Source organism: Zosterops lateralis (assembly GCF_965231275.1).
Source record: "Zosterops lateralis genome assembly, chromosome: 2".
Taxonomy (NCBI): Eukaryota; Metazoa; Chordata; class Aves; order Passeriformes; family Zosteropidae; genus Zosterops; species Zosterops lateralis.
Window position 1 is genome coordinate 91,517,312 of NC_139763.1, and position 11,410 is coordinate 91,528,721.

Below are 11,410 nucleotides of genomic sequence, written 5' to 3' on the forward strand. Positions count from 1 at the left end.
AAGCCTAACCCCCACCTGGTGAATTCCAGCAGGGTGGAGGCAGCAAGCAAAGCCCCAGCTAGAGTAGGAACCAGGAGCACAGCCCAGGCACCCCACACTTCAGGCCTGTACTTTAGCACATACCCCTGTGGATGTTTCTAAACTTGGTGCCACCAGATCTATGTTTCTTACTTCCCCAGAGAAGCAATTTTCCCAAAGAGAAGGAAATGTAGACCTGTGACACACAGTTATCAGTCAGTTACATCCATCATCAGTTTTGGATCTGCACCAGGTCCTTGGGGAAAAAAAAAAGGCATCAGCTTTGAGCAAAGTATTGTAAAATCTACACAGAGACGTTTACTCTAAAAAAGCCATTTCAGAAAAGGACATTTGGGAGAATCAATTTGCCAGAGAAGCTGATTTAATCAGACTGATCCAGGGAAAAATGAGGTCTAAATGTTTCACAGGCAGAGGGGAAGAGTTTGTTTTCTGTTTGGGACCTAAATTATCATGCAGTCACCTGCAAGCTTGAATTTCTCTCGTATAGATACATCATCAAAGCATATATGGGTGGTAACACATCAGTCAAGGGTAAAATTCCACAAGGCACCTTCACTTTAATACCTCCACCCTAGATATCTGAAGGGAAACTTCCCTTTCCTTCCTCACTACACTCAGCACCATTGCCTCAAAAACCAACCCCAGCTCCAGCAGCATGGCAGGCTCACTCCCAGCAAGGAGACAACTTGGAGAGTTCTGGAAACAACAAGAGAGAAAAGTAGGGCAGCCTTTCCCCAGGCATCACCCTCAAATCCGCAGGGATGTAGCATCAGAGACTGAGGGCTGGAAAGGACTGGAAAGGAAAGGGCTGTGGCAGCTGCCTTGAGCATCAATCCAAGGTTGGCCTAAAAGACCAGAGGCACTGTGCTCATCCACAACCCGTCCTGAAGCATTTGCTCAGCTGGCCTGAAACAAATACAGCTGCAAGGGAGAATTTACATGTGTGGCAACTCAAGTTCCAATTAGCTGAGGAAATGGGTCCTGGGAGATCAAATTAGTTTGTGGCAGCAAGAATAGCTAATTTAGCATGCTCAGACAAGCAATTATTTCTTTCCCTAAATACCACTCTCTCCATGCACTGATGCCTCTCTGCACTGATCCACAGCCCTATCTTGCAATATCATTTGTGACAGTCTTTTAGGAGCTATTCTGCAGAGAATAATACGGGTTTTGCTTTAGTTAAACTAGCAGAACAAGCTGCAGAAACTGGTGCAAAAGGGTTGCTGGAAGCACATAAGGGATTGCAAAACCAGGGCTCCAGTTTCTGTACACAGCATTAGTATCAAGCTCCACACAGCCTGAATGTTTCATGGCCCACACAGGAAGAGCTACAATAAGAAACACTTTAAAAAATATTTAAAACCCCCCAAAACTACAACAACAACAACAAAAAAACAGCACTAAAAAAACCCCACTCAGAAAGAGTGATTTTATTGTGAGGGTGACTGAGCATGGCCACAGGTTGTCCAGGGAAGTTGTGGAGTCATCCTCTCTAGAGATACTCAAAAGCCACCTGTACATATGTGGTCCTAAACCACACTTTAGATGACCCTACTTGAGCAGAGGGTAGGACCCAGATGACCTCCACAGGTCCTTTCCAACCTCAGCCACTTTGTGATTATGTGGAAAAGCTCATCAACTCACTCTGCTGGAGAGTGACTGCAAATGGCCCATATTTACATCTTCATCGTGCAGGAAAAGAAAGGATGCAAGAGACCTTTTTGCTGGCTTCACACTGGCTGCTTTCCCAGCAGGCAAAGGGAAGTTTTCAACTATTGTATCAGACTGAGCTTCTGGCATGAACCTTGCTGCCTGGGAAGAAACCACTCCCATAGTCTCTGAAGAATGAGGGTTGTTTGGATCACGATGGCACCTACAGGCCACATAAAAATTCAAGTATGGGTCAAAAATCTTATCTTTGCACTCATACCTCAGTACATTGGCAGTACCAATTCCAGAGTCCTCTATACCAGTTGACCTGGGCAGGAAAAACTTGTGTTCTTATAAGAATAAACAGAAATGGCATCTTTGCAGGTGTAAGATTCAGTTATGCTTGGTGATGAATTTTTTTTCTTTTTGGAACACAGCCCCCTTACAGGGATGAATTCTTATATACTACAAGATAGTGTCAAAGTAAAAATCCTTATCTTACACTTCTTGCCTCTCATTCACAGGAGCCACAGACTTAGTGAAAATTCTACTTACATATCGCATGCCAACATTCAGCTCACTATTTTCAAATCTGGTACTAATAAAAAAAATAGAAGTTTATTACAATAAACAAACACATAGTTTAGGCTTATAATTCATTAGGGAAAAGAAAAATTAACTCTCAACTTATTGAGAGCAGGCAGGCAGACTCCTAAGTTCTTTAAAAAATACCATAGAACTTGCCCATTATCCAGGTAGGGCAAACCACACAGCCAAAGTGACACCAAGAAGAAACATCTGGAAGGCAAGCAGTAGTTCCTTTAGGAAACTGCTTTGGTCTTGCTTAGCATTTTAACCTGCTAATAATTTTAAACTTCAGCCTTCTTGGACAGCAGCAACTTCCATGGTTTAAAAGGATCCTCTGCTATGTACACCAGAAGAGTACAATGGCTGAGTTCCAGACACCCTCTCTGTATCCATCTGGTTTAGACATAAAGATCCTACATTTCTGCACTTCCCGTGATTTTTAAAGATGCAAGACAACCAACAACCAATTAAGATTTATTCTTGTGACAGAGAAATGTCACCATATAATGCATCTTATTTTATTTATATCCCATGAACATCACTGCAATTCCAGGAACTTAGAAGAATACACTGAGCGATGGTTGCTTGTATTTACCTTCCTGGATCTGCTTCTCTTTACGATCCTGTGGAAGAAAGGGAACATTTATCATTATCCTGTTACAGAAGGACTTTCAAGCAGCCTGGGATAACAGAACAGCAGTTCTAGTATTTCAGCACAGACTACATGAAGGTAGGATTTTAAGGGTCTTTTCCACCCTAAATGATTCTGTGAGCACAAGCTGTTTAAAAGTAAAAGATAACAAGGCACTCAGCTTCACCCACTTGAAGACCTGCTCAGACTGACCTCACTTCTAGGTACAGGCCAGCAGGGACCACTTCCTGTAAGGCATTTTTCACCAAACTAGTTGTGCCTCATAATTTGTACCTTAGTTTCTACCTCCTCCTTCTGGCTGAGTAATCCAGCTTAGAGACCTAACTGCAGAGAAACTTATCCTAGAAGTGCCTGTGCTCACTTTCTACCCATTTGTACCTCACTCTGCAGTCATGCACCTTTCTGACAGGCACCATTACAGTGCACAGGCACTGTGGATAATGGCCAGATTCCTTCTGCTTCCTTCTGGATAAAACCAGAAGATTTGCTCAAAACCTGGTAATTTATCTCTTCCTTTCCCAGACACACAGCAAACATTCCTAAGTGAAAAGACTACAATTATTGTGCCTTATGTACCACCAGGAAAAGAAGAAATATCCCCAAACATCACTAAAGGAACTGCAATAAAGGAAAGTGGATTATCCTGGATGCTAATTAAAGACTTCAGCATAGCAAAATGCTGCAGAGGTACTGAAGTCTCAAGAACATTTACATCAACATGCTAAGCATGTTTCCTAAAACCTGAATTTTCAATTCACCCTAGCAAACAACATTCCCTACAAATATTCTATTAATTTATGTTAGTGCTTTGTGGTTTATGCCTTGATCTAAAATGCTACTTCTGTGCAAAAGGGGGAAATAAAAGTGTTTTACAGCAGCCACAAATTTTGTACTAAAAACAGCCACTGTGTGCCTGTTACCATTTTTTAATGTATGTATATAGCTGAGGTTTTTCATAATGATCTACCATTGCTCAGATTCTGACACTCAGAGTTTAGGAATTAGAATGGAAGCAAGCTAAACCTTCCAAAATATTACAAAGTCCAGCTGAGATCACACACTGCAATTAGCATAATTACTCCTCCCCATTTGCTTCACTAAATTAGAGAAATGGTCAAGCAATTGCACAGAGATATTGCTAGGTCTGTCATCCATAAGCTTCCTGTGTATTTTAAGTTCAAAAAGTATAGTTCAAAATGCATGTCAACTGCTGAAAATAGGAGTAATTTAGGATTAATTTTCACTCAGAGCTACAGAGTTTTGTGACTGCAGAACAGCCTGATCAGCCAAACTGTGACTGGCCATCCCTCTAAGGGTACAATAAAGACCTCTCAGAAAAACAAGACTCTGCCACCAGTAACAGGCTTTGAGACAGCAGCCTCACCACCAGCCTTCCTTCCTCCCTTCACTACTTTAATGGTATTAATCGTTCTTAGGTGCATGAGGATCCCACAAACCGAGACTCCAAAGCAGATCTACATTTTACCAGCTGGTGTTTGTGGTGTTCGCTGACGTTCAGCGCTGCCGGCCGACTTACCCTGTCAGCTTTTAAGACAAACATCCAGAAGAGGAGGGGGGCTAACCCATAAACAGCTCCTAGAACGGTGGTCCTGAGCGTCGGGCGGAAGGTGGGGTAGACGTTCTGCGATTTCGCATAGGCCCAGCGGAGCAGGGCGGGGTTTTCCTGGGGGGCAGAGAGAAGGGCGGTGAGGCCTCTGCACGGCCCCTCCACGCGGGGAATGAGGCCGCGGCGCTCCGGGAAGGGCGCCAAGGGCACGGGAAGGGCACCAAGGGCACGGGGAGGGCACCAAGGGCACGGGGAGGGCACCAAGGTCAAAGGGAGGGCGGGCGGCCTCCCCCGGCACAGCCCCGGCCCCCAGCCCGGCCCCGCTCCGGGAGCCCCCTCGCCCCGCGCCGCCCCCGCCGCCCCCTGGCCCCTCTCCCTCCCCACTCACGATGATGGCGGGCGGGCTGGGGCTGTTGAGCTGCAGCAGGTACTGCCGCTTGAGCCGCGAGCGGATGGCCAGGCGCTCGGCCTCGGCGCGAAGCTTCTCCGGCGACGGGTCGTAGGTGCCGGGGTCGAGCTCGGCGGGCAGCGAGACGTAGCGGTTGGGCCGGTACAGCTGGGCCGGCGACGGAGGCGGCGCCGACGCCATCTTGGAGAGCCGGCCCTGCGCCGCCAGGGGGCGCTGTCGGCCCCGCCCCGCCCTCAGCGGGAACAGCGACCGCCCCTTGTAGGGCCGGAGTCACGGAATGGTTTGGGATAAAGGGACAGTAAAGCTCGTCCTGTTTCCAACCCCGTTGCCATGGACAGGGACAACTTCCAGGTTTATCCGAGCACCATCTAGCCGGCGCTGATTGCCCCCAGGGATGGGGTATCCACGGCTTCTCTGGGGAGCCTGTGCCAGCGCCTTACCACGCTCAGGATAAAGGACTTTTTTTTTTCCGTGATATCTGACCTAAACCTACTCTTTCGATTTGAACCCATTCCCCCTCCTTCTGTCGCTACATTCCCATGTAAATAACTTTCCTCATCTTTACCGTGAGTTCCCTTCAGGTACTGGAAGGCCACGATTAGGTCACCTCAAAGCCTTTTCTTTCCCAGGCTGAACAAACCCAATTCTCTCAGCCTTTCCTGGTGGGAGAGGTGTTCCTCCATCCCTCTGGATCATCTTGTTGGCTGCTCTGGACTCACTCCAGCAGATCCATGTCCTTCCTGTGCTGGGAGATCCAGAGCTGGATGCAGTGTTCCTTCCAGCTGGAATCCCCTCCCTTGCCCCGCTTTGGATGCAGCCCAGGACACCTTTGGCTTTATGGGCTGTGAGTGCCCGTGGCCAGAGCATGTCCAGATTCTCATCCACCAGCACCCCCAAGTCCTTCTGGTCAGAGCTGCTCTGGATCTGTTCATCCCCCAGCCTGTGTTGATCTTAGGGTAGTCCCAACTCAGGTCCAGCGTCTTGCACTTGGTCTTGTTAAATCTCGTGAGATTCGCAGGTGCCCACTTCTCCAGCCTGTCTTGGCCTTACCTGGCCTCACCTGCTGTGGCTCAGGCTGGCTCAGGGTATGTCAGGGGAAGGTTTTGGTCTCACAATAACAACAGTCCCAGCAGGTCAATTTTTCCTGTCCCCTGCAATTAAAATGGCCTTCAGGATGAGTCACAAGTCAGGAGTGTTGACCCCTTTGAGTCTGCTGGGACAAGGGGGTACCATTGCTGTGGAAGTGTTTACTATCCCTTTAAACAGTATTTCTGTGTTTTAGAAAGTGTGGTTAATGTATGTCAAACTGCTGAAAACAAGTCTCTTAAAATTACAGGATCACAGAATATTCTGTGTTGGAGTGACCCACAAGGATCATCAAGTCCAAGTTAGCCCTGCACAGAAGCATCCCCAAGAATCACACCACGTGCCTGAGAGCATTAGAGCATTGCCCAAACACTTCTTGAACTCTCTCAGGCTTGGTGCTGTAACCACTTCCCTGGGGAACCTGTTCCAGTGCTCAACCATCCTCTGGGTGAAGAACTTTTTCCTAATATCCAACCTAAATCTCCCCATGCTCAGCTTTAGGCTGTTCCCTTGGATCTTGTCACTGTTCACCAGAGAGAAGAGATCAGTGCCTATCCCTCTACCTCCCCTCACGAGGAAGGACTGCAATTAATTTACACTGTCAGTGCTACAGAGAGCTTTGTTATAGCTACTCTTGAACATTAATTCATTTTTGAACTGAATAAAAAAATCCCTACATCTGAACAGTATTCCATGTTGCACAAAAGATATGTTGCAGGCAGACTGGTATTTGCAAAACCCCACAGTTATGGACTTTGAGCTTCAAATTGTCCCTTTGATTCTTTAAGCAAGCTGCCAGGTAACCTCCAGAATTCTCAGGAGGCAGCTCACCACCCTGACAGACATTATTGACAGGTTCAGGAATCACCCTCTGCTTGGTGAACACCAGGCAGGGAAAACAGGGCTTTGACCTTGCACTGCTTTTGTCCAGGGTGTGCCCAGGTGGCCAAGAAGGCCAATGGCATCCTGGCTTGGGTCAGCAATGGTGTGGCCAGCAGGAGCAGGGCAGGATTGTCCTCCTGTACTGGGCACTGGTGAGGCTGCACCCTGATAACTGTGAACAGTTCTGGGGCTCTCTCTATAAGGAAGACACTGAGGTGCTGGAGCATGTCCAGAGGAGGGCAGTGGGGCTGGGGAAGGATCTGGAGCACAAGTCCTGTGAGGAGCAGCTGGGGTTGTTTAGCCTGGAGAAAAGGAGGCTCAGGGGAGACCTTATTGCTTTCAATAACTGTCTGAAAGGAGGTCATAGCCAGATGTGGAGTTGGTCTCTGGTCCCATAACAAGTGATTGGACAGGATAAAATGGTCTCAAGTTATGCTAAGGGAAGTTTAGATTAGATATTTATTAAGATAATTTTTTTCACCAGAAGGATTATCCAGCACTGGAACAGGCTGCTCCAGGAAGTGCAGTCACCTTCTCTTTAGATACTCAAAAGACATGTGGGGCATGTGGGGACACTGTTTAGTGATAGACTTGGCAGTACTGGGTTAATTATTGGACTGATGATCTTAGAGTTATTTTGCAACCTTAATGAGTCTTAGGCTTTGCCTTGAAGAAGTTTTTATCTTCTTGGTATTAAGAACTTTGGTCTCCAGTGATGTAAATAAATATATGGAATTTGTCTTTCTGGAAACAAAGTAGCCAGTAAACAAGTTTACTGTTGTGTTTTCTTCTTCCAATACACAAAACAGTGATAGTTATGCTGATTGGGACCCAGTAAGTCAATGGCTGTGCATATATAGTTATGACCTGATTTACACTGTGGTAACTGCAGACTCAGGTAATGTTGGATGAGGGATTACAGTTTCCTCCTAAGCATACACAAAATAATACTGCTGACTCTATTTAAGATGCTGTGCTTTGGCATTGCAATAATAGAGCAAAAGCTATTCCTCACATCCTATCTTTTCACACTTTTTCCTAAGCACTTGGAAAATAAATGACCTCCTTTTGGTCTGAACAGCTAATTAGGAGTTGTGAGTTGCTTTCAGCAGGATGAAATAGAAGTTGGATGTTTCTGCAGTTTGTGAACCTCGAGCACCCCAACCACAACACATAGCATTAGGTACATTTCCCTCTCAAGTACAAGCCTATAGTCCTCTCAGAAATCTCTCCACCTTTTCCACTCTCAATTTCTTCACAAGCATATCTGCAAATCCAAGTGAAAACCAAGCTGCTTCGTTCACAGTCAGCTCCCAGGGAAGCACTTGTTGCTTTTTCTCTCAAGGCTTTCAGCTTGGGTCAGTGGCTCCTAGAGCATGAAAAAATATACTCCCTTTACTTCCCATTTTGTGATCACTGGATTTAGTGAGCTCTGTGTCTCCAGCTCCATGATCTGTGTCTCTTCGTAACTGGCATGTAGAGAACAGCTTTAGAAGCACAGTACCTATACCAGCAGCACTGCCATGTGGCACTCCTGTGGTACTTTCATCTCTGAGTGTTCCCAAAGTCTTGGCAGCCCATGTCTCCCAGCCCCTGCACAGCTTGCTGCTTTTAAAGCTGCTCCTCCCTGCTCTCTCTTATTTCTTAATAAAATGACACGTGCAGGCTTGAAACAGATTGGTTCCTGGCAGAAGCAGGAGTGCAGATTGGATTAGCAAACTGGGAAGGGTTAGCTGCTCTGTGGGAAATTGTGGGAGTTTTTTTCCTCTCTTTGCTGCATCACAGAGTGGAACAGAAGACTCCTGTTCCTGCAGATCTCCCAAAGGACTTCAGAACAGCCCAATGCCTTTGCCCCAATCTGCTGACTCTTGAGGCCTGTCTGAAGTGGTGTGTGATGGTTCCTTTGGGCAGGAGCAGAGATAGTCTTGTGGTGAAGTCACTTGGCAAAGGCAGCAGGTTCAGCTCCAAGCCCTGTTACAGAATCTTTGTGATCTTATCAGTGCAGGTCCAAGCTGTGTCTTCTCCCTCTCCCCAGGGCTCGTAGCTGTGAATGTGCATGCTTGGCATGCAAACACTGCTGGAATTAATTCTACTGGGAGAAAAACAGAAGGTACAAAGCAACATTTCCATTAACAATGTAATGTACTGTATTAGAAAACCGAGCAGCCAGCTGCTATGCTGAAAACACCTTTGCATTTCATCTCTAACCACTAACTCATCCTCCTTCCCAAAGGATCCAAATCCTCACAGGGAGTCTTTGCTGAGAGATGGCACTTGTTTCACGGGGTAAGAAAATAACTAAATCCCTTCCAGAGAAACATTCTCTGACACTGAAGCCTGTGCATTGCAATTTGTTGTTTTCACTCCTCCAGGGGTAATTTGTGCACTTTCTTTGTTTTGTAACAGCCTCGTTTCTAACTTTAAAACATCCTTCAGCAAAAGCCTGAATCACCAATAGTCAGTGTCTAAACCTTGCATAAAGCAATACAGGACAAAGACAGAAACGCTGCAGACAAAGCATTTGACTGAAATCAGTGATTGCTTTTTCTCCTGCTGACAGGAGCTGCTGCACACAGAGAGAAATGCTGTGGTGACAAACTGTCCTCCTGTGCAGACCTCCTGCATCATCTGCTCCGCCTGGGCCACCCTATCTATGACAGCCTCTGAACATAGTCTTGCTGCTACTGCAAACCACCTCTGAAACAAAAGATTTTGCAAGAATGAACAAAACCCTCCTTGTCCCTGTTTTGTCAGCCAGGTCCTGAAGCTCGTTTGACTCTCCTCCTGACTGCTGGTGTTGACCTAAGGCATGCAGCAGGAATATAAAATAGCTCAAGTAAGGGTGGGGCCAGTCTCAGTAGGGCAGCACAGGCTTGAACTAGAATATGCTGGTCAAAAAATCACATCCTCGTGGGCTCACACACCAAGGCTTAACAGGTAAGACCCCAAGTGGTTTTTCTTCTTTTTTATCAGGACTGATGTTTATTGAATGTTCAATGTTGGCAGTATTCAGTGGAATTGACAATTCTCCTATAAAAATGCCTTTGAAGTTTACATCATCTGTTTTCTTTGCCATCAGCAGTAATCAAAATGGAAAGAACAGTCAAGAAAATTAATCTATGTCCAGAACCCCATGGAGGGTTGGCCTTGACTGACTGCCAGACATCCACCCAGCTGCTTCCTCACTCCTCTCTTGAAAGGGCTGGGGGAGAAAATGACATAGAAAATCTCGTGGCTTGATAAAAGTGTGGTTGTTCAGAAAAGCAAAAGCTGTACATGGCAGCAAAGTAAAAAGAGGAATTCATTCACTACAACCCATAAGTAGGCAGATGTCCAGCTATTTTTTGGGAAGCAAGGCCTCAATAGTCATAGCAGTTGCTTGGGAAGACAGATGACATCACCACAAATGTCCTCCCATCATTCTCCTTTTCTTCAACTTTTATTTTTAAAGGAGGACATCGTATGGCATGGGATATCCCTTTAGTTATTTGGGTCAGCTGTCCCAGTTATTCCCCTTCCCAATCTCTTGCCCATCTCCAGCCTACAGACCTTCAAAGTTGTTGGTGGGGTGTTGGAGAGAAAGCCCTGACACTGTCCTGGCACTGCTCAGCCATACCCAAACCCATGTGCTGCCAGTGCTGCTTTAACCACAGATGAAAGGCACAGACCCTTCAGACTGCAGTGAAGAAAGTCCATCCCAACCAAATCCAATACAAAGGCAGTTTGAAAGCCATTTGACACCACTGAATTTCAGACCATTCTCATACAAGGTAGTCTGAAATCAGACACACCTTTATGGCACTCTTTGATTGAAGCCACAAATAACTTCCACCTAGAGTTTAAAGTAACCCCAGATAGCTTCAGTTTAGAACAGTGTGATTTTGCTGGTGGCTTTTCAGTCATGCCCTGAAATACACAGACTGGATTTTTTTGACTGTATACACAAAGCCACTCTTTTCAGTGTGACCAGACAAAGTGATTCTGTGCTTCAAGTGAATGAGAGAAAAATTAACCTAAATCATATACCTGTCTACCTACCTCCCAGGTGACCGTGCATGATGTTTTTAGAAGAGACAGGTTAAATATGCTGTCAACTCCGAAAATCCTGGTGCCTGTCAAACTTGTGCTGAGTGCTTGCAGTTGCCCTGTTTGAATCAGTTGTCAGGCTGGGTCAACATGTTGCTGGGCTCTGTTGTGAATTCTGACTGACCTTTTGCAAAGAAAGCAAGCTAGAAAACAGGGGAAGCTGACAAAATCACTCATATCACAAGAAGGTTCCTGAGAAGAGGCCTCTTACTTCTAATTCCGACATGCAATGGCCAGGAAGGGTCATTTGGCTCCTGTTCCCGTCCTATACAGGTGAATAAATACTAAGTGTACTGCTGACCTTCTTTTAAGAAGCATCAATATCAAAAGTCCATGTGCGTGGATATAACCTTGGTAAAAGCCAAATGGATACAGAAGGGGAGCAGTGTAAGAAACATTAGGATCCAGTATAGTTTTATTTGAACTCAGAATGAGTGTATCTAACTGCAGC

The 11,410-nt window shown here is 46.0% G+C and overlaps 1 protein-coding gene across 1 annotated transcript; it reads right to left on the reverse strand.

Moving 5' to 3' along the window:
* Window positions 1-2,738: 2,738 nt before the first annotated feature.
* Window positions 2,739-5,111, reverse strand: NDUFB4 (NADH:ubiquinone oxidoreductase subunit B4). Its single transcript, XM_083855584.1, has 3 exons — window positions 4,885-5,111; window positions 4,467-4,613; window positions 2,739-2,900 (listed from the first exon to the last, which is right to left on the reverse strand). Exons 1-3 carry the CDS (start codon window positions 5,083-5,085, stop codon window positions 2,835-2,837), a joined length of 414 nt encoding a protein of 137 aa, XP_083711710.1. The 5' UTR covers window positions 5,086-5,111; the 3' UTR covers window positions 2,739-2,834.
* Window positions 5,112-11,410: the final 6,299 nt, after the last annotated feature.

What these genes read in the sequence shown, in the direction of transcription:
- NDUFB4 (XM_083855584.1), bottom strand. Translation starts at nt 5,085, where the DNA reads ATGGCGTCGGCGCCGCCTCCGTCGCCGGCCCAGCTGTACCGGCCCAAC. An exon ending in CCAGCCCGCCCGCCATCATC is followed by an intron (nt 4,614 to 4,884) that starts GTGAGTGGGGAG and finishes TCTGCCCCCCAG; the next exon opens with GAAAACCCCGCCCTGCTCCG. An exon ending in TTGTCTTAAAAGCTGACAGG is followed by an intron (nt 2,901 to 4,466) that starts GTAAGTCGGCCG and finishes TTTCTTCCACAG; the next exon opens with GATCGTAAAGAGAAGCAGAT.